At 43.8% G+C, this 23,535-nt stretch overlaps 2 protein-coding genes across 7 annotated transcripts in view; both read left to right on the top strand.

The window, feature by feature from the left end:
• Positions 1-5,595, top strand: part of galk1 (galactokinase 1) — a 14,752-nt gene extending 9,157 nt beyond the window's left edge. Inside the window, exons 8-9 of one of the 2 annotated variants that reach the window (XM_024386379.2) lie at positions 796-1,236; positions 1,372-2,423. In XM_024386379.2, coding sequence (XP_024242147.1) covers positions 796-1,236; positions 1,372-1,848 — 918 coding nt within the window. In that variant the 3' untranslated portion in view covers positions 1,849-2,423. Of the gene's footprint in view, positions 1-795; positions 1,237-1,371; positions 2,424-5,184 lie in introns of those variants that run through there. The other variant, XM_024386380.2, reaches the window with a different exon arrangement.
• Positions 5,596-5,745: 150 nt separating this feature from the next.
• The window catches only part of LOC112223379 (LLGL scribble cell polarity complex component 2), a 36,036-nt gene continuing 18,246 nt past the window's right edge, over positions 5,746-23,535 (top strand). For 2 of the 5 annotated variants that reach the window (XM_042305561.1, XM_042305557.1), the window contains exons 1-5: positions 5,746-6,036; positions 18,931-19,049; positions 19,574-19,671; positions 20,294-20,375; positions 21,748-21,863. In XM_042305561.1, the coding sequence (XP_042161495.1) occupies positions 18,975-19,049; positions 19,574-19,671; positions 20,294-20,375; positions 21,748-21,863 (371 nt within the window). In that variant the 5' untranslated portion in view covers positions 5,746-6,036; positions 18,931-18,974. Of the gene's footprint in view, positions 6,037-10,541; positions 11,063-11,499; positions 11,595-11,664; positions 11,868-18,930; positions 19,050-19,573; positions 19,672-20,293; positions 20,376-21,747; positions 21,864-23,535 lie in introns of those variants that run through there. The other 3 variants (XM_042305559.1, XM_042305560.1, XM_042305558.1) reach the window with 3 other exon arrangements.

Below are 23,535 nucleotides of genomic sequence, written 5' to 3'. Positions count from 1 at the left end.
GCATTTCGCTACACCCGCAATAACATCTGCTAAATATGAGTATGTGACCAATAAAATGTTATTTGACACACACACTGTGAAGGGAACTTGGTGACAAGCTTGCACAAACGAATCACTGTGGTTAAAAGCTCTTTTAGAATCTCTTCTGTCACTTTAAGACAAACTGCTCCGTCCCGGGGCTGTGTCTTGCCCGGACAGCCCTGAGAGAGAGAGAGAGAGAGAGAGAGAGAGTGTGTGTTTGTGCACGCACGCCTGTCTGTCTGTGTGTGTGTGAGAGCACTGAGCATGGGTTACGGCAGGAGAATAAAAGCTAGCAGCGTCCCTTTATTAGCATTCGAGTCCGGTCGCCTCGCTGTCCTTCTCTCCCGTCTCCCACTGCCAGCAGCTCTGAAACAAACAGCCTTTTGCAACTAGCCAGGCCTCAGCTCACTGACAGGAATCCTAAACAGCACAAGACCATGAGGAAACAGAACTACTGATAGATAAATCGACCTGCGCAGGACACCGGCTTTTTACAGATCCAGCTTCCAGACACACTGGGACTATATTTTCTGATCTTTTTTGTCTTCTCATCATTCTTGGGTGTTTTTGTGACTCGCTCATATCCTGGATTACAGATTCGCCCTTCCACCTCTGAAACCAAAGTGTCTTCAGGATACAAAAGACACTTGAAACTTCTAAGTTTGTTTGAACAGCACTGCATTCCATAGAAAAGAGACAAGAACAGGAGTGTTCCACAAGAGTTCCACCACTTCCAATCCAGAGTGTTCTAATCTTGTTTTCTAACCTGAGCAGAGGTCGTCTCAGTGCCTGAGGATGCTGAACCTAAACTCCCCGGACAGCAACACTTATAGCAACAGTAACTCCCTGTCGGATCCCGTGTCTCTCAACGTTGGCGGGGAGATCTACACCACGACCCTGGACACTCTGACACGCTACCAAGACTCCATGCTGGGGGCTATGTTCACCGGACAGATCTCCACGCTCCGGGACAAACAAGGAAACGTGTTCGTCGACCGCGATGGGAAAGTTTTCCGCTATATCCTGAACTTCCTGCGTTCCAGCTCCCTGGACCTGCCGGAGGGGTTCTCTGAGATGAGGCTGCTGAGGAGGGAGGCAGATTTCTTCCAGATACGCCCCCTACTGGATGAGATACGGCGGCGCGTCGAGGCCGGACCGCTCAGCCTGAGAGACGCACCCAGAGGAGCCATGCTGCTGTTGGATGTGGACTGCCAGGTGTGTGTGTTTTTCTTTGCGTGTTTGCTAGCGTTGTAGTGTAAGCATGCGTGTGTGCATGTGGGTTGGTTAATGTGGATCGTGGGTGTGCCTTCAGATTAGCACTGCAGCATCAACCTGTCGTTCTCATTCCAGGTACGCGTGCTACACTACAACCTACGCCGTGCTCCCGAGAACTACGAACTCCGCACGTGCTCAGTGCGCATCCTCACTGCCGAAATCTTCTGTACCTGGCGTGCCTTTCTGGTTCTCCTCTGTGAGCGCTTCTCCTACCGTAACACCCAGGGTCCTACCTCCCCCCTCCCCAGTGACCAGCGCCACAACCGGCTCAAACTGGAGTGGGTCCCCCGGCCAGACGAACTTCCCCAGGACCAGTATGAGAAACAGCAGTACCGAGGACTCGTCGTCTCGGACTCTTGGGCCACACAGACCCACTCTGGGGACCTATGTGATGTCATCATCCCGCGCCGCAGCCCCTGTGAGGTCAAAGACATGCGCGGGTTTGTGGAGGAGCTGCTGACGGTGTCTCTGGCGGAGGGTTTTAGGGTCGACTCAGTGACCCCTGACCCCATGGACATTTTGAACTGCCGTACTCTGCAGCTTGTGCGTTAGTGATATAGCTTATTCCAGCTCACCACTGAACCACCAGTCATAGACTTACTAAAATAACAAAGGTCACCCTGTATTGTTTCCAACCTACTGAAAATTACTGCTTATGAATGGTCTATAACTAACAGACTTTACTAACATTGGAAAGGTTGATCTATAATGTTTACAATCCTCTCTTTGATGTGAAGCTGAGACTGATCCTGCCATCTGAACCCTCTAACGAACTCTGACCTCAGTAGCCCTGCCGTGGAGTCCATTCTAAACTGTAGGGTAGGCCTTCATCTGGTTTTACAGAATAGACCCTGTCCCCAACAATAAGGAATGGTTGTCAGCTCGTCCTGTTGATGATCAGTGCATTTGTTAAAGAGAGAGACGGAGACAGGGTGTGTTAGAGTTTGTGGATTGTCTGTGAGAGAGTGTGCTGCGTTGGTAGGAGGGGTGATCTGACCATTCCACAGAGCGGGTATGAGTACATTTGTTGGTACTGTTTTGTTAAACAGTGTTACAGTGTAATAAACTGACCAGTCTGTAGATGTGTTTTCAGCTCATCAATTTAATAAAAACACTACTAAATGAAATGTATTTCTCCCTGAACCCCCTATGAGTCAGACTGGTTCAAGTTCTTTTCCTCAAATAACATAAAATGTTATCGGTCACATGTTTAGTAGATGTTGGGGGTGTAGCGAAATACTTGTGTTTCTAACTCCAGCCGTTCAGAAAGATCTAACAAGTAATATCTAAGAAATTCACAACAATACACACAAATCTAAAGTAAAGGAATGGAATAAAGAATATAGCAATATTTGGACAAGCAATGTCGGAGCGACAGACTGAGATACAGTAGAATAGAATACAGTATATACACAGGAGTAATGCTAAATATGTAAACATTAATAGTTGAACACTAGTCACTTTAATAAAGTGGCCAGTGATTTCAAGTCTATGTAGAGTTGAAGTCTGAAGTTTACATACACTTGGGTTGGAGTCATTAAAACTCGTTTTCAACCACTCCACAAATTTCTTGTTAACAAAGTTTTGGCAAGTCGGTTAGGACATCTACTTTTTGCATGATACAAGTAATTTTTCCAAGAGTTGTTTACATAACCTGAAAGGCCGCTCAGCAAGGAAGAAGCCACTGCCCCAAAACCACCATTAAAAAGACAGACTACGGTTTGCAACTGCACATGGGGACAAAGATCGTACTTTTTGGAGAAATGTCCTCTGGTTTGATGAAACAAAAATATAACTGTTTGGCCATAATGACCATCGTTATGTTTGAGGGGGAGGCTTGCAAGCCGAAGAACACCATCCCAACTGTGAAGCACAGGGGTGGCAGCATCATGTTGTGAGGGTGCTTTGCTGCAGGAGGGACTGGTGCACTTCACAAAATAGATGACTTCATGAGGGAGGAAAATTATTTGGATATATTGAAGCAACTATATTATATTGATGTCTCCAAGACATCAGTCAGGAAGTTAAAGCTTGGTCGCGAATGGGTTTTCCAAATAGACAATGACCCCAAGCATACTTCCAAAGTTGTGGCAAAATGGCTTAAGGACAACAAAGTCTAGGTATTAGAGTGGCCTTCACAAAGCCCTGACCTCAATCCCATAGAACATTTGTGGGCAGAACTGAAAAAGCGTGTGCGAGCAAGGAGGCCTACAAACCTGACTCAGTTACACCAGCTTTGTCAGGACAAATGGGCCAAAATTCACCCAACTTATTGTGGGAAGCTTGTGGAAGGCAGACCAAAACTTTTGACCCAAGTTAAATAATTTAAAGGCAATGCTACCAAATACTAATTGAGTGTATGTGAACTTCTGACCCACTGGGAATGTGATGAAATAATTAAAAGCTTAAATAAATCACTCTCTACTATTATTCTGACATTTCACATTCTTAAAATAAAGTGGTGATCCTAACTGACCTAAGACAGGTATTTTTTATGTGGATTAAATGTCAGGAATTGTGAAAAAAGGAGTGTAAATGTATTTGGCTAAGGTGTATGTAAACTTTTGTCTTCAACTGTATAAATGGCAGCTGCCTCTAATGTGCTAGTGATGGCTATTTAACAGTCTGATGGCCTTGAGATAGAAGCTGTTTTTCAGTCTGTTGGTCCCAGCTATGATGCACCTGTACTTACCTCGCCTTCTGCATGATAGCGGGGTGAACAGGCAGTGGCTCGGGTGGTTGTTGTCCTTGATGATCTTTATGGCCTTTCTGTGACATCGGATGCTGTAGGTGTCCTGGTGGGCAGGTAGTTTACCCCTGTGATGCGTTGGGCAGACCACACCACCCTCTGGAGAGCCCTGCGGTTGAGGGCAGTGCAGTTGCCGTACCAGGCGGTGATACATCCCGACAGGAGCTATCAATTGCTATCATCTGTAAAAGTTTGAGGGTTTTAGGTGCCAAGCCACATTTATTCACCCTCCTGATGTTGAAGAGGCTGTGTGGGTGGACCATTTCAGTTTGTCCGTGATGTGTACGCCGAGGAACTTCAAGCTTACCAACTTCTCCACTGCTGTCCCGTCGATGTGGATATGGGGGTGCTCCCTCTGCGGTTTCCTGAAGTCCACGATCAGCTCCTTTGTTTTTTTGACGTTGAGTGAGAGGTTATTTTCCTGGTACCACACACCCAGGGCCCTCACCTCCTCCCTGTAGGCTGTCTCATCATTGTTGGTAATTAGGCCTACTACTGTCGTGTCGTCTGCAAACTTGATGATTGAGTTGGAGGCATGCATGCTGAGCATGCACCCTTGTGGGGCCCCAGTGTTGAGGATCAGCAAAGTGGAGATGTTGTTTCCTACCTTCACCACCTGGGGGCGGCCTGTGAGGAAGGTCAGGACCCAGTTGCACAGGGTGGGGTTCAGACCCAGGGCCTCGAGCTTAATGATGAGCTTGGAAGGTGTTGAATGCTGAACTGGAGAGGCTTTTAGGGTGTTGAATGCTGAACTGTAGTCAATGAATAGCATTCTCAACTAGATATTCCTCTTGTCCAGATGGCATAGGGCATCTGTACTGACATTTTGTCTCTGTACTGTACGAGGAAGGGGGATGTGATGTGTAATTTTAGAATGGAGGAAGGAGGAAGAATGTGAGAGGAAAATATTAGTATGGAAGAGGAAAGATGCCTGGTTGGAAAACAGCTTGTCTCTTCCTCTTATCCATCTACTCAGTCCCCAATGCAGCTTTGTTTGCAGATCCTGAAGGAAACATGTATGTGCAAGCAATAGGATGATGATGGCTTCGCTTGTATCTTTACATTACTGTTTTCAATATTTTGAACTAACTCAAAAGCAAATAAATTAACTCATTAGTTTTGCATTTCTCTCTCTACAGGAGCGATACAGTGGATCCCCAACTTTCTACATCACAACTCCCTCACAAGGAGCTCGGGTCATGAGTCTATGAAGAGCAAATACTACATTTTTCCATCATGTTCAACTTCATCGCAAAAAAAACCCAACACATTCCTATTGATTTTTCTATGATCTTTTGTTCGCTTATGTAGCAATGTTTAATCAATCCTGTGGGGGTGAAATGAGCAGGTAAAGCAATCTATTGTAAGACTTTTCTTCAGATATGAATACAGCTAGTAATTACCAAGCACTAAAATCAAATAAAGTATAATCTCTTGTGGTTGCATCTGAAAGACTGTAATAATGTTGTTTTGTACAATTACAAAAAATGCCATCAATATGGGATGATTGTTCCACTATAAATAAACAATAAACAATCTTCTAAACTTCAGGATGAGTTTGAGACCTTATACTTCATGCAACATCTGAAAATGTATTTGGGGAAATTCTTTTTATATTACATTTGGAGCCAAACCCATTTCTTTGCTCATGCCCCCTCCCCCTCCCCCTCCCCTGCTGATTCGTATCCCGGAAGGGGAGGTGAAAGGAGGAGTTACTCAGACGAGGCTAGCCAGTCAAGTTGCGCTCTGTGGGTCAGGGGCATCATCAGGAAACATCGAGGCTGCCTTGGCTGGGCAAAGGAAAGAAAAGTGGAATAGCTACCAAACAAACACAGGATCCGACTTAACGTATTTCAAGACAAGCCGACGACGTGCTTTGGGACTCTGATTCGATGTTATATTGGTTAGGGAAGTTGAGACGTGGCAGAACTGGACGCCGACCAAGCGGTGTGAATTAGCGGGTGAAAGTAGTGGACACGGTTCGGAGTAAGGTGAGTTTCAAAGGGCCCGAGCAAAAGAGGAGTGTCGCTTCTACAGGTGCTGTAGCCTGTCGTTAGCTAGCCAAATAACAACCTAGACAGCTAGTTATGTTATCAAATTATGATTGGGCAAGATGAATTTCCAGCTACTGTTTTGAGTTTAAGTCAATGTATTTATTGTTGCTAAGGGACTCGGGGATAACACGGATACATGCTAACTAGCTGGTTAAACTAGCTAGCTACTAGGTAACTTTCTCTTGATTTGCCATCTATCATCTTGTGATGAATGGTTAACTAGCTGGCTAACTAACTTTAACTAGGTTAGCTCGACAGTGTTGTTGGTTATCCGCTGCCAAGCCATTCATTCCATTCAACGTCCAGGAGGGAAAGGGTCTGTAAACCTTAAACGCATATGATGATGATGATAATAATAATATAATGTTTTACTTTTCTATACAAGGGACTTAAACAAGCAGCTTTTGGCTAACTATCAAATTGGTCAGTTAACTTATTTGCTGCACAAGTTAGTGAAATAACTAGTTCTCAGCTGACTACACTCAACTCCACAGTTTACGGTGGACTAAATCGTGCCTTTTGAGTTTAATTGGCCAGTTGAAATAACTAAACAAACTCCATGGTCATCACAAACAATTCACGTTTTTAGTCAGCTTGCTGATGGCAAGGTCTTGACTTTTGATTTAATATATAGCTATATATACACATACACACAAGTATGTGGACACCCCTTCAAAGTAGTTGATTCGTCTGTTTCAGCCACACCCGTTGCTGACCGGTGTATACAATCAAGCTGACAAGGTACAAATCTGTCGTTCTGCCCCTGAACAGGCAGTTAACCCACTGTTCCTAGGCCGTCATTGAAAATAAGAATTTGTTCTTAACTGACTTGCCTGGTTAAATGAAGGTAAAAAAAATACAAAAATACAAAAAAAAGCACCCATCCTTGCAATCTCAATATCCAAACATTGGCAGTAGAATGGCCTTACTGAAGAGCTGTGACTTTCAATGTGACACTGCCATAGGATGCCACCTTTCCAACAAGTCAGTTTGTAAAAGTTCTGCCCTGCTAGAGCTGCCCCTTTCAACTGTAAGCACTGTTATTGTGAAGTGGAAATGTCTTGGAGCAAGAACAACTCAGCAGTGAAGTGGTAGGCCACACAAACTCACAGAACGGGACCACCGAGTGCTGTGGTGTGTAAATATTGTCTGTCCTCGGTTGCAACACTCACAACCAAGTTCCAAACTGCCTCGAGAAGAAACATCAGCACAATAACTGTTCAGCAGGAGCTTCATGAAATGGGTTTCCATGGCTGAGCAGCTGCACACCAGCCTAAGATCACCATGCCAAATGTCAGTTGGAGTGGTGTTAATTAAGCTCACTGCCATTTGGACTCCGTAGAAATGCCTTCTCTTGGGTGACGAATTGCACTTCACTATCTGGCATTGCAACGGACAACTCTGAGTTTTGCGGATGCCAGGAGAACCCTACCTGCCCGACTGCATAGTGCCAACTGTAAAGTTTGGAGGAGGAATAATGGTTTGCGGCTGTTTTTCATGGTTCGGGCTAGGCCCCTTAGCTCCAGTGAAGGAAAATCTTAATGCTACAGCATGCAATGACATTCTAGATGATTCTGTGCTTCCAACTTTGTGACAACAGTTTGGGGAAGGCATTTCCTGTTTCCGCATGACAGTGCCCTCATGCACAAAGCGAGGTCCATACAGAAAGGGATCATCGAAATCGATGTGGAAGAACTTGATTCGCCTGCACAGAGCCCTGACCTCAAACCCATCGAACACCTTTGGAATGAATTGGAACGCTGACTGTAATCCAGGCCTAATTTTGAAAGTTTCTTCTAATGCAGTTGCAAAAGCCATCCAGCGCTATGATGAAACTGGCTCTCATGAGGACCACCACAGGAAAGGAAGACCGAGTTATCTCTGCTGCAGAGGACAAGTTCATTAGAGTTATCTGCATCTCCAGAATGCAGCCCAAATAAATGCTTCACCGAGTTCAAGTAACAGACATCTCAACATCAACTGTTCAGAGGAGACTCTGTGAAACAGGTCTTCATGGTCGAATTGCTGCAAAGAAACCACTACTAAAGGACACCAATAAGAAGAGACTTGCTTGGGCCAAAAACATAAGCAATGAACATTAGACCAGTGGAAATCTGTCCTTTGGTCCAAATTTGAGATTTTGGGTTTCAACCACCGTGTCTTTTGTGAGATGCTGAGTAGGTGAACGGATCTCCGAATGAGTGGTTCCCCCTGAAGCATGGAGGAGGTGGTGTGATGGTGCTTTGCTGGTGACACTGTCAGTGAATTATTTAGAATTTAAAGGCACACTTAACCAGCATTGCTCCCACAGTCACATGCCATCCCATCTGGTTTGTGTTTAGTGGGACTGTCATCTGTATTTCAACAGTACAATGACCAACCAACACACTTCCAGGCTGTGTTAGGGCTATTTTATATATGATTTAACACTTATTTTTTTTGTGATTCCACATGTGCTATTTCATAGTTTTCATGTCTTCACTATTATTTTACAATGTAGAAAATAGTACAAATAAAAACCCTTTGAATGAGGTGGTGTCCACTTTTGACTGGTACTGTATATGTGAATGTGATGTCAATCTAGTTTAAAAAGTAACAAGAAATTATGCAAATAACTGATTTTGTATCTTCATGGGGGAGAAACTGACAAAGATATTTTTAAAGCTGATCTTGTTTTTTAAATGTATTTTAAGGAAGGAGTTGGTAAGGGACTAAGGCGCGTCTCTCCGGCTCGCAGGTTGAGAGTTTTGAGACGACGGTAGAGTAGGGTTTCCATCCATGAGTAATTGTCTGTTTTGGGAGGGGAGGGGGGGCATGGAGTTGGGGTTAATAGTTTGTTACACCAGTTTGACCGGTTTGGATTAATTCATGACCAAAATTACAACAATCTTGCCCTCGGGACCAATGTCCATAGCATAGGACTGTTTTGGGTCAAACATGACCGTCACTTTATTCTTGGCTCTGGTAACAGTGAGAATAAGATTGACTCACTGTCCCGTGAATACAGTCTGTCAACTGCCTGTCATCTGTTTGCAGTTCTATTAAACCCATGCAAATATGCAGTAATTAATTTGCACTCATTTTCTATTTACCCAATGAGTCAAGCTTGCTGTTCCTTTGGACATGCCAGTGTATTCCTTCCACTACGACATGGTGTACCTCACCCCTCACCTTGCTCAATTGCCCCCCACTACCTAAAGAATTTGGCTTCTATAGGTTTCTATGCATGGAGAAAAAAAAGACTAGGACAGACCGGCTACTACTAAAGGACAGACAGTCCACTGGCACTGCCCACTCCTTCATTCCCACCTGCAGCTGTGCTAGCCAAACAACACCCCTTTGTTCCCAGCATACCACAGCTGTTGGGACATGATAAACTTCGACCTGAAACGAGGCTTACTCTCCAATCAAAACAACCTCCTGTCACAAAATTGTAGATCAGTCTTGATAAGGAAAGCCAAGGAAACGTAGAGATGGAATCTCTATGGCTGTTTGTTTTCATTAGAGTAGCTCTATATACCATGATAAGGGCGTTTACTACTTAGCCAAGTGTTGAATGACAAGAAAGCATACAATGATGGACAGATACAGGAAGTTTACAAAACAATGATCAACTGACTAACAAGTGACCACTTTCATTCTCCAAACAAACTCTCCACATCTCACCTGTCTAACTTTCACTTTCAACCTAAGCTTCCTCAACTGTACAAGGGCAACAACAGGCCCTCATAGGTTTACAAGCTAAAACATGACCCTATCAAGCCTGTGTCGAGTGGCCTAGGCACACTCCCTTACTAAACTGTGTCCTGTCGGTGGCTCGTTAAGCCCACATGCCGTAGACTGTCCAAGTTAGGCCGACTCCTGTTTGCCAATGTGGAACCGTTTAGCTCGCAGGAGAAGTTGTCTGTGGTTAGCCAGTGAGACGTGAGAGGAAACAGAGTCGCTGTGAACATACCTCCCTTGTTTTACTAAAGCCTCTAGCTGCCATTTCTAGGTAGCGAACTAAAGCGTCAGAAAGTAGGCCAACTGTAAAAGATGAGCAACTAGACAAGGTAGCGTATTCCCTTGCAGGTGGTTGGGAGGACTGTAATTCCTCTGTCTATAGTCAAGACTCTGTAGGCCCTACGCTACCCAGTCTGTTAAACACTTCTCTTGATGCATTATACCACCATCAAACATCCCTCAAGGGGATGATAATGTCCGTGTGCAGTCAGTGGGTTATGAGCAATTATACAGCTAGTAGCAGCGTCACCATACCCCAACATGGCCAATTTGTGAATTGTGATTACCGGAAAGAGGAGTTGAGCGACGCTGTCTGACATCCTGCCGACCACACCCAGACATTATCTTGTTTCTGTCCTTAGACTGACACGGTGAGAAGAGCAGCCTCTCACTGCTGTGGTACTGCGAGTCCCAGTGATGCATTGTTCCTTGATCCAGTTACCCGGGAAATAAAGGTTCTCGTCGAGTTGTTGTTGGTTTCACCTATTCAACCTCGTCAGATCAGTGATTTAGGCCGACACTACCTCAACCAAGGCAATAGGTTTCTACAGTATTGGAACATGCAGGCCACATCAGTTCATGCTGACTGTGAAGTGCGTGAGTGGGAGTCGAGTCATCACTAAGAATAGACCTGCAATGAGGGACTATGGTTCAGACTGTACTAGCTTTACACAGCCTTCCGTTTCTCTCTCTGATGTTTGGATGTAATGCTCGTGCAGGCCGACTAAACGTTCCGCTCTTCTGCCTTCTTAGGCCGACGGTTAAGAGTCTATTTGCAAATTCTCCAGGAAGCGTGACTACATTTTTATGTGGGTCAGTGAGACTCTAAAAGCCCCCCTCTTTCTTAGAGAAGAGGGATCAGGAGAGGGTAACTGACACTGAGGGAGAGCACCTCCTTTATGCTGTGAGCGAGGGAAGGGATTGGGAGGAGGACGGGAGAGGTGTTTTCTTGCCAACACAGGTAACTCGCCTCGACTGCATTGTTGATTCCTGCACTTGTCAGACAGGTTGTATATGTGTGAGAGAGAGAGCAAATTAGGCTCATTTGAGTTTTCTAGCCACACTTGCAACAATGGTCATCATTTCCCTCTTCTGGGATGATCAACTATTTGTTTTGACTCATGAGCCTGTTCCATGGAAGTAACTTATTAGTAGTGTGTTTTAAATTTAAAGCCCTGACATAGCTGGCGATTGCATAAGAATATAAGTAGAATATTTAAGATAGCATTCATTTCCTGGCAACTTGGTTTGAAGCAGAATGCCAGCTATGTTGTTTTCAAGACGGGGCTCTAGTAGTAGTAGTGTGTTATTTAGCCTAGTTTACGGGCAGTGTTGGTGCCCTGTCCAGACACGTTAGTGTGTATTTTTTTTTCTCCCTCTGACATCTCTCTCACCTGTCTGATGGTTCACGTTGATAGAATGCTGGGAATTTGATGTCACATTTTGAGGGGTTGCGAGCTAACCAAGAATGGGTGTGATTTCCCCGTAACCAGGTATTTCAGAATTTAATATTAATTTTGTCTTAGTCATTAGGCTTTGGGCGGTGTACCGTGTATACCGTGGTATTCAGTACCATTGAATCAATTTATTTGACGTTTTTCAATACATTTGAATATTTGTTGCTACTTTAATTAAATACCTGCAGTCATCTTGCGCAATATGTTAGGAGAGCAAGCAGATGTCGTTGTTCATTTCACCTGTCGCTTTATTCGAAGTTGAGCCAGTCAGGTGTTTGTAAATGGCACAACGGGAGAAAGCAGGAGCAGGTGAGTCCAGCTGTGTATTAATGAGTCGCATTTAAATTGAAAGTAAAGATGTTTTATTTTGCTTCAATAGCGTGATCATGGACGTCCAACTATCGTTTCCCTTCACAGAAAACCGCATAATTCATCAGTTAACAGAAGTGCGACACTATTTGGCTAGCAGCCACACAAGTAAATGAAAAAGCAAGGAATGATTTTCAAAAACGATGCATTCCCATCGTATTATGTTTACCATAGAAGGAATGTAGTGAACTATATTTCCTATTGTTTTGCTTCAAGTTAAACTTGGGTCTTGACGACACAAAGAGAAAAGTAGCTACACATCAGTCAGCACTGTCTGCTGTTAGATTGCCTGTTCGTTAATTGTCATCCGAGTGAAGTGAAACTGAAGCACAAAATGAGTCAGATGCCGAGCATAAATTACCAAACGAACCATTTTAGATCTACGTTTATAAAACGCTGCAATATATTTCAATTACGTTCTTTGTTTCCTGCGTGGAAAAAATGCAGAAATCTGCGTTATCTAAGTAAGCGGATGAATTAATAAGGTGACGGGGCATCATATTGTTGGCTTTCTGCCGTGTTTGAGAAGTTCAAAGCCCTTTGGATGACTTGTCTGTGCAGCTGCCACTCCTATCTTGATCTTGAGTTTTTCCTCTCTGTTCTCCGCCTGTCTGCTTCCCCCCCATCTTCTCCAAGCAGATAAGGCACGTTGCCCTAGTGACTGAAGACTACACATGCTGCTCCGATATGAAAATATGCATACTGCCCAACCCAAAGAGTCATAAGATATAGCCATATCACCTGCATATAGCCCCTACTCTTAAAGGGGGGCTGGAACTTCCTGATTTGGGCTTGGTCATTAAGTACAGCGGCCATGACTGAAGCCAACTGAGTTGTCTTCGGAGGGTGGTTTAATGTGGGTGTGTTCACACGTGGTAAGCGTTTGAAAATACAGTCACCCACCCTTCTGGATAACTTGTTAAGACTAGGATTTCTAGCCCTTTTGATATTATTGTTGGATCAGATTTTTTAATATGTAACATTTTGATGGCCCTAATAAATAGATATGCCGATTAGTGGACAATCTTGTTTTACTCCTTTTGACAGTCTTAATACTTTCTGAGAAGTAGCCATTATTTATTAGTTTACACCTAGGGTGACTATACTTAACTTGAACCCATTGTATAAATTCTCCAATTGAAATATTCCAGGCATTAATATGTAAATTCCAGACCTACTTTATTAAAAGCATTTTCAAAGCCAGCTATGAATACCAGGCCTGGTTTCCCAGATATTTCAGTGTTCTATTGTTTCCAGTTATTGTCTTATATTATCTCCAATGTATCGTCCAGGTGGAAGAGAAAAAGGATGAATAATATCCAACAATACCTTCTTTATTTTATTATATGCATTTTGCTCTTTTTTTTATCACAACACTAAAGTTTAAGGTGCCTCCAATATCTGATCATCTCCCCTATCAACACTTATGGTGCCAGCGAGAATGACCTAAAAGTAGTCAAGATGACTAGCTTGATTGAGCCTCTGCCATGTACAGTCGTGGCCAAAAATATGTATTACTTTTTTCAAGTAACTCACAATTTTCCCTAAAAATAAGTTGAAATTTCAACAAAGTTTTTGGTCTCCGCAATTCTTTATTTCGCTGTTAATGTTACAGAACATTTTTTTGATTCAGAACTTAATATGTCCATTTAAATCAGAAAATAAACATAGCATTGACTACATTGACACCCTAGACTTAATATTTGGTAGCACAGGCCAAAATAACTGCAATCAAGTGCTTCCTATAACCATCAATGAGCTTCCTGTACTGGCACTTTGGGCTGCTCCTCTTCTGCTCTACTTCTCTGAGATTCGAAGGGTGCCTTCTCCCAACTGCTGTTTTCAGATCTCTCCACAAGTTTTCAATGGGATTTAGATCTGGACTCATTGCTTGAACAGTCCAGTGTTTTGTCTTGATCCATTCCTGGGTACTTTTGTGTTTGGGGTCATTGTCCTGCTGGAAGACCCATGACCTTCGACGGAGACCCAGCTTTCTGACACTGGGTGCGACATTGCGCTCCAAAATGCCTTGGTATTCTCCTGATTTCATGATGCCATGCCACCGTTCAAGGCACCCAGTGTCAGAGGCAGTAAAGCAACTCCAAAGCATCACTGAACCTCCATGTTTGACTGTGGGGTCCTCCTGGGTCTCCTACCATATAACCCTATTTCATTGAGTTGGCGATGGTACAAATTGAAACTATCGTACCTTGTGTCTGAAGGTCAGCTTGAATCTGCGTGGCAGTTGACTGAGGTGCTTTCTCCACCATTCAAACAATCCTTCACTGCAGTCTTCCATCAGGTTTTCTCTTTGGGCCACGTCCAGTGAGGTTGGCTACAGTGGCATGGGCCTTAAACATGTTGATAACATTTATGTATGGTGGAAACAGGAACACCAAGGTCTCTCTTTGGGCCACGTCCAGAGGTTGGCTACAGTGGCATGGGCCTTAAACATGTTGATAACATTATGTATGGTGGAAACAGGAACACCAAGGTCTCTGCAGATGGACTTGTAACCTTGAGATTGTACCAAGCATGGACACTCTTGAGTCTGACCTATTCAGATAACTAGAGAATTCTCTCCGTGCTCATTGCGGTACACACAGTGACACAAAACAGGAGAATGAGTTCTTTTCCCTTTTCAAACTGGTTGAGTGATTTTTATATTGCAGGCACCTGCAACTTACCACAGGTGAGTTCAATTCCAAACTAAATGAGAATCCCCTGCTTGAAATGTAATTCTTTCAATATGACTACTTCTAGAAGGTGCCAATAATATTTTCTGGGCCATTTTAGGATTTCTTTCTGGAATTAGCTAAGCTTTAGTAAATTATTCTGATTTTCTTTTTTAGTTCAACTGCATACCGAAGACATGCATATGTGGATACCAACATATATTTTAATTTCAATAGACTCCTGGAAGAAATGGTGCATTATTTGAAAAAAGTGCAAGGGTGCCAATATTTTTGGCCACGACTGTATATTCGACTAGGTCAGGATATTTAAGCCTCCGTATATCCGTCCAGTATTCATGATATTTGGGATTTCCTCAAGTTCATGAGGGTGGTGGTTTGTAGTGAGTTCATTTACGGTCCATTTAGGTATTTTCAAAGAAATTCCCAGAATTGTCTCATGTACATTGTGTAATTTACTGATGGTCCCTAATGAGCCCCATAGAGATATTGAATGTCAAACCAAATTGACCATGGGTATTACGATCAGGTCGCGTGCAGCTGCACTCTGAATTCCTGGTGATTTCTGTACTGCCAGCTATGGGCAGGTTTGAAATAAACCCAAGGAAAACTGTTGCGGTACCCTTCATTCCGTGACAACAAAAAAATACAAAATTCTCGCAAATCTCCATTTATTTGTTTGGGTGGGCGAGACCAATTATACTATTTACACTTTGTAGTAAATTGTGACTCAAATAATATTTTCTGACTCGTATCGATGCCCCCAGGCTGTTTTCAAAACGTTGCTTGTTAGGGACAGTCGCTCTTTAAAACACTTCAAGGATGTTGGTGTGAATTTATTATGAAAGTTTATTGGTCACGTACACATTTGCAAATGTTGTCGGTGCAACACAATAATAGTTTCAAGCTCCAACAGTGCAGTAAATAAACGGTAACCACACAATCCAGAAAAATACAAAAATAAGTTTACATAGGATGAGCCAGGACTAGAATACAGTATATACAAGTACATTGGGTGAAAAGGTATGTAAACAAGTGACCAATAACTATGTGCATAGGGCAAAGTACCAGCTGGTAGCTGGCTACAACACTAAGGTTCAGGGCAGGGTAAGGTACTGGACAGAGGCCAGCTACAACACTAAGGTTCAGGGCAGGGTACTGGACAGAGGCCAGCTACAACACTAAGGTTCAGGGCAGGGCAGGGTACTGGGCAGAGGCCAGCTACAACACTGATGATGTCATTTCTGATGACACCAATCAAATAGTGACTAAATGCTTAGCAGCCCTGGCAGAGGGTTGCTGTGTGTGTGACGATGTGACACGCCTGTCTGTGTACCTATTTCTTAACCGAATTCCATTTGCACTGTCCATCAGGAATTCCTGGGAAAATCCACACCTGATTTCACTGTTAGTCTAATAGAATGGCTTTGTTGTCCACCAATGGGGACAATGGGGATGTTTCCTACTTAGTTTCTGGCCCTGACCTTGTAACAAACAGATACTTCCCCCTAACTGCCAGAGTACTGTCTACAGTGATATGAGTGGAAATGTAGGCTAGGTCTGTTGGGGTATGTCACGTGTGGATTTCTGTATCTATACTGTAGCCTTGAATAAGTCACTCATTTTCAGTTTGCCACATTTTCCCACCCTACTGTACTCTGAAGAAAAGCTGCGAGAGAGAGGCAGAATTGACCGTTCTGAACACTACTCTGTTCCAATGGACGCTCATCAGAGGAGGAAGGGGAGGACTCATCCTCAGTGAATTTCATAAAAATAGGGACATGTTTGAAAGCAATTCCTTTTAGACAAAACTATACTCAACACACTGTTTTGCAATGGTCTACAGTAGCCTCAACAGCACTCTATAGGGTATCCCCATGGTGTAGCCGGAGGACAGCTAGCTTCTGTCCTCTGGGTACATTGACTTCAATACACCCCCCTTCCCTAGACTTATACAGTAATTATGACAACTTTCGAAAGACGTCCTCCAACCTATCAGAGCTCTTTCAACATGAACTGACATGTTGTTCACCCAATCAAAGGATCAGAGAATGAATCTAGTACTGATAGCATAAGCTTCAGCTAGCTAGCATTGCATAAATGTGCTGAGTAGTTGACTCTCGACCTTTGTGCTCCTAGATTGTGAACTTAGGCTAAATCATTCATAGGCTAGGTTGTAGCAACCTCATCGTGGGTATAGGGGAAATCTAGTATCATGTAGTAGCCTGAACCTATTAACGTTAAATGAATGCTGTAATATGCTGCCATGGTCATAAAAATAAGAATGGTCCTCCCTCATCTTAAACTGCACCGACTGCTCTGCTCCAACGGGAGCCTAGTGTTTAATTACTGGGTAGGCCTTGCTGTCACACTAGTTAAAAGCCTAAAGTTATTCACCATGTAGTCGGTGAGTGTTTCTTCTGGTGATGTAGGGTATGTCCTCCCTTGAGTCCGTTGGCATCAGCCTAAGCACCGCTATAGGGGGTCGACTGACCAAGGTGGTCGTCATATGCTGAAACCAAGGTCCTGCTTTTCCACCCAACCTACGTTTAGGAGATCCTCCTTCCCTGCTGCTCTACTGGAGAACACGGAGGAACAGAATAGCCGGTAGAACTAGAATCATAATCACTCCATGTTAAAGAGTGACCATGTTAAAGAGTGACCATGTTAAAGCATCGCCTCTCTTCTATTCAAATAAATCAATGTAGCCGAGCCTATTTCTTTGTTGCAGATCTCGGCTCCGTTTAGCCTACCCTCTCCAAATCCTTAAATGCACCACTTCTTCACCCCACTGCGTCTGCAGGATCCAAATGAGGAAGTTTACTTAGTGAGGGAGTGAGTCAGGCCTCCGCTATCCCATAATCCCTCACACGCCTAATGACTAACAGCGTTCTGCAGCTGATATCAGGGTGTTAATAATAACAAAAGTATGTCTGTCTCGACTCAACGAGACGACTGAGTCGGCCAAGACGGAAAAATAACTTTCAGCCCGGCCTGCAATATTATCATTTGTCATTTTTATGAAAGTCTAGTTTTCCCATTTATTTAAATTTAAAAACTTAATCATCACACAGACCTGAAACACTAGCCTGTTTTGTGTGGGGTTTTTGTGGGTCTTTTGAGGGGGACATTCTTGTCACCCAGGGAGACAGCTTTGAGGTGGAGTTCAGTCAGACTACTACTCTCTGAGCCTTAGACCACTGGGTTGAGTTCAGTCAGACCACTACTCTCTGAGCCTTAGACCACTGGGTTGAGTTCAGTCAGACCACTACTCTCTGAGCCTTGGACCACTGGGTTGAGTTCAGTCAGACCACTACTCTCTGAGCCTTAGACCACTGGGTTGAGTTCAGTCAGACCACTACTCTCTGAGCCTTAGACCACTGGGTTGATTTCAGTCAGACCACTACTCTCTGAGCCTTAGACCACTGGGTTGAGTTCAGTCAGACCACTACTCTCTGAGCCTTAGACCACTGGGTTGAGTTCAGTCAGACCACTAGACGAAGACATTAGACCTCTGAAGTATGATCTAACCAACCTGTGAGTATAGCCTCTCTCCCTCACGCGATGTGGCTTAGGAAATGTAGTGGTATGTGTAGAGATTAAGAGAAAGCTGTCAATACTCTTCCTTCCTCTTCCTGGTACAATGAGATCCAGCGGTTTTAAACTGTCTACAGGAGTTTTGCTTTCAAAGGGTTGTGATCAGGTCATGGTTCGTTACGCCCTAAACGTTCTGCAAATGTTATTTATAAAGAAAAGAATGACACTCTTTCTCTTTCCTCTTTCTATCTGATGAAACCTCTTGTCTGAGTGACAGGTGTTTTCATCAACGTCTGTGTGTTGGAGAACAATGGTCTCTGCCTGACCCCTAGCTCTTGTCTGTGTCTAGCCCTTCCCCCTCAGGCAGTGTGTGTGTGTGTGTGTGTGTGTGTGTGTGTGTGACCCACAGAGACATCAGGAGAGTAGGCCATGCTCCGCCTGTGGAATCCCACAGAGACATCAGGAGAGTAGGCCATGCTCCGCCTGTGGAATCCCTTTCTCTCGTCTCTCTGGCCGACACACACCACCTGAGCCATGTTTTTCCAGGAGCCCCTGTTTAGTTTTCTGCCCCAGTTGTTAGTCTTCACTTCCTCGTTTCTGTTTCCTTAATTACTATTTTTTTCCCCTCCAGGAAGTTTTATGTTCTCTTTATCTCTCGTCCACGTTCCTCAGATAGGGAGTGGAGACTCTTCTGCTAGGCTATTATACCTCCTTAATCTCTGTCCCTCTCCCCTCTGTCCCTCTCACTCCCCCTTCCCTCTCTCCCTCTGTAGAGGTGTAGTGGTTGGGCCTGTGTGCTCCTCAGATTCCAGTGAGAATGAAGAGGTTTAGGAGACATGGACAGGAGTCCCACAGAGATCGGATCAAACAGGAGCTCTATGGGTTCAACAAGGTAAGAGCTGGAACAGAGTCGATCTTATCTCCAATCTCTACAATAAGATTATGGTCCCAATTCAAGACAAATGTCAGTTGATTTGTCCTGCCCGTTTCTATAACTTCTCTCGATTCAAAGGGCTTTATTTACATGAGAAACATTTGTTAACATTGCCAAAGCAAGTGAAATAGATAATAAACAAAAGTGAAATAAACAATCCTAAATAACCAGTAAAGATTACACTCACAAAAATGTAAAAGGAATAGACATTTCTATTGTCTTTATGTGTATATACACTTGTAACGATGTGCAAAAGGGGAAATAAATAAACCTAAATATGGCTTGTATATAAAATGGTGTTTGCTCTTCTCTGGCAACAGGTCACATCTTTCTGCTGTGATGGTATTTCACCCAATAGATTTCTCTCTCTCCTCGCATTCCTCTCTCCCCCTTTAATTTTCTCTCCTCTCTCCTCTTTCTTGCTCCCCCCTCATTTTTTTTTTCTCTCCCCTCGCCCCTCTCTCTCTTCCCCTCCGCCATAGACGGTGGAGCATGGTTTTCCCCACCAGCCCAGTGCTCTGGTCTTCAGTCCCAGCCTACAGCTCCTGGCCATCGGCACACGCTCCGGCGCCATCAAACTGTATCCTTCAATAGACACTCAGAGGGAGAGTGCTGGCTGGATGGATGGCTGTGTAAGAGTGCAACATTTAAGCGTCAACATTTTTGACCCAGTTGGTCTCAGCTAGAGCAGAGGGTAGCGGTTTGTGTGGAGTTATTTTTCCAGGCTGTTTCTCAGCCCTGACTACCAGACAGGCACAGTCGTGTGTGTGTGTGTTTCTGTATCTCTGTTTTTAGTGCGTGTTGATTCATCTGACACAATCGTGCTCATTGACCGTGTGGAGCCAGTCGGCACGCTATTCCCCCTTCATTCCCTACGATAACCCATCATTAGAACTCTCCACTCACACAATGGGGCACATTGTTCGGTTCTAACACAAAACAAATCCTATGAATAAATGTAATATTATCCGTTGGCAGGGCAGCCAGATAAGACCGACAGAACAGACAATCTCTTTCTGTAGATGCATGTGGACCCTTTCAATACAGTGTAGTAAAATAAACACGTGTGTAAGTCTATGAATGCTTCAGGTGTGTGTGGGGGCATGCTTCAGGTGTGTGTGTGTGTGTGGGGGCATGCTTCAGGTGTGTGTGTGTGTGTGGGGGCATGCTTCAGGTGTGTGTGTTCTTTAACCCGAGGTAAGTTATGGGGCTCCAGGTGTAGAGTTCATGGGTCTACATGATGAGAACGCTGCCGTCACACAGGTCCACTTCTTACCACAGCAGGTGAGTGGCTGCTCCCCACACACACACACACACACACACCTACTGTACAGGCCTGAAGAGTGCTGTGGTAACCCCTCATCTCGTGTTCTATTCACAACTGTTACTGAAAAAGCTAACTTTCTGTGCGTCCTGATTATTTTAGGAGCACCAGTGTGACCGGGAAGAGAGATCTCCCAGATAGTAATGGTCTTACATGTCAAGAATATGAAAAGGCATCGGGGATGTTTGTATTTCTGGTAACTTTATGAAGACGACACAGGAATCCCTCTGTCTACCACTTAGTGTAGCCAGCCAGTCATTTCTAAAGGCCTTCCCAGAAAACCTTCCAAATAGCAAGTAGGCTTACCTGGCAGAATGATATGATGATTCGTTTCAAATCGGGTGGTCTTTTGTTTTTGCTAACTCTGCTATTGTACATGCAGTACAGCAACACTACCAGCCAAACACCACTTTCTTTAGGTGCCATATTCTTTTTAATTAATGGGGCAACTATACCCTCCCCAAAAATATTTTCTTCCCCAGACCTGAAGTATTTTCCTGCTGTACTGTAAGCATTGTTGTGGACTTAGAGCATCCAATTTGGTTGTTTTTCTATTTAAATGTCTTTTTTGTATCGAATGATTTTGAGTGAAAACCTGAAGGAGGATAAACTAGGTGAAATCACAAAAATACAATCTTACAAAACCGAGAACATTCTGTTTTTGTTATTATTGCACATAAATATATTGGCCACAGTGACTGGTGGACCGAAAAGTGAGTTCTTGGGCCCAGTTCATAAACCATGTCGCTGCTCGTTTCAGAATCATTCACGGGCATTTGTTTACACCTTGTTCAGTCGTTATCTCAATAGCTAGCTAGCTCACTTCCTGGTAACTTTACCAGTACACCTAAACATCACAGACAAAAAGAAAGGGCATATCTTATTTTAGATCAATGATCATCTGTATGAATGACTGATCTCTTGCATGTCGTCACTCACTAACTTGAGACTGTGTAGAATGTCATGCATGTCAATAGGTAGTACTGATGTACGAAACCGATATTCCACAGATGACTCGTACCATTGACAGGTTTTTCTTTCAACATTTCAGCTTTTTCTAATAATCAAACGTCTTTATAGCACAACTTGCTTCAAAAGTAACTAGAATTCATATAGGCCTGATTTTAAGCTGTATCTCAGTCAATTACACAGGTATTCTGGTGCTCCTAGATTGTATGTTGTGCTCCTACCTTTTTAAAGTTCTATAAAAATGTTCCTGTCGGGTCCTGTATGTGATTAGCTATGTGCTCCATTTACTGGTCCTGTTGACATCGCTGGAAATGCTAGTCGTAAAGCTTTGGCCAACATCCCTGGTTGGTCTGTGTTGAATAGGTTGACTTGGTGACTCTGTTGGATGACAACAGTCTCCACATGTGGACCCTCCGAGCTCACCACGGAGTCTCTGAGCTGCTGGAGACAGGACGCTTCACACTTACTGGACCACCGGGGTGAGACACGCACGACATGCACCCCACCACTTCCTGACTTGATTTCTCTCACACACTCGTTGGATCGCAATGGTAAGCGACGCACAGAGGCACAGAACTCGATGGAAAATGGTGACATGCACACGTTCAATGACAAACACGTATGCACCTTAAATAGTCTAGTTTTTTAAAATTCACCCATCCACCACCCCAACCTCTTCGGGGGACACCTTTTATTTTAGTTTAATGCTTTTCTGCTTCATTTACATCCATTTTTATATTCGTGTTACTTTTTATATACAGCAATCACAGCACAATAATACTATACCGAACATGGGCTCTTTAATCCCACCTCTCAGCCCATCCCACCTCTCAGCCCATCCCACATCTCAGCCCATCCCACCTTTCAGCCCATGTGCCCCACCTTTCATTGTTTGCCCACCCCACCATGAGCCCAGTCTTTTTAATCTCAGCCCACAGACCTGGTCAGCCCACCCCCACCTCTCAGCCCACCCCACCTTTCAGCTTTCCAAACCTCTCACCATAGACCAGGTTTGGTGTCCATGTGCCATATATTTAAATTGTTTGTTGATGTTTAGCATGAGTTTGGAGTCTTTTTAATCATATAGTATCCACAGACTGTGGTAAAGATGAGAACCTTTCCTACCAGTTATTATATTATTGATTTCAATGTCTTTCCAAATCGCCTGACACTGCTATTTGTAAGGTTCATTTTCATTGAATGTGGTGATTTTTAAAAAATAAAATAAAAATATTATACCATTCCTGAACCTGTGACCAGAAACAAGCTACATAGGGGCAATACCAGAATAAATAATCTTGTGATTCTGTCTCTTATCAGCTAAATCTACAGAGCTGAGATTGTTGTATGCCCCATATACAGGGCATTCTCAAAATATTCACACCCTTTGACTTTTTCCACATTTTGTTACATTACAGCCTTATTCTAAAATGTATTAAGTTGTTTTTTTTCTCATCATTCTACACACAATACCCCGTAATGACGAAGCCACAATACCCCGTAATGACAAAGCCACAATACCCCGTAATGACAAAGCCACAATACCCCGTAATGACAAAGCCACAATACCCTGTAATGACAAAGCCACCCGTAATGACAAAGCCACAATACCCCGTAATGACAAAGCCACAATACCCCGTAATGACAAAGCCACAATACCCCGTAATGACAAAGCCACAATACCCCGTAATGACAAAGCCACAATACCCCGTAATGACAAAGCCACAATACCCCGTAATGACAAAGCCACAATACCCCGTAATGACAAAGCCACAATGCCCGTAATGACAAAGCCACAATACCCCGTAATGACAAAGCCACAATACCCCGTAATGACAAAGCCACAATACCCGTAATGACAAAGCCACAATAATGACAAAGCCACAATACCCCGTAATGACAAAGCCACAATACCCCGTAATGACAAAGCCACAATACCCCGTAATGACAAAGCCACAATACCCTGTAATGACAAAGCCACAATACCCCGTAATGACAAAGCCACAATACCCCGTAATGACAAAGCCACAATACCCTGTAATGACAAAGCCACAATACCCCGTAATGACAAAGCCACAATACCCCGTAATGACAAAGCCACAATACCCCGTAATGACAAAGCCACAATACCCCGTAATGACAAAGCCACAA

The sequence above is a fragment of the Oncorhynchus tshawytscha genome, linkage group LG24 (assembly GCF_018296145.1).
Source record: "Oncorhynchus tshawytscha isolate Ot180627B linkage group LG24, Otsh_v2.0, whole genome shotgun sequence".
Lineage (NCBI taxonomy): Eukaryota > Metazoa > Chordata > Actinopteri > Salmoniformes > Salmonidae > Oncorhynchus > Oncorhynchus tshawytscha.
This window is presented reverse-complemented; position numbering and strand designations above follow the sequence as displayed.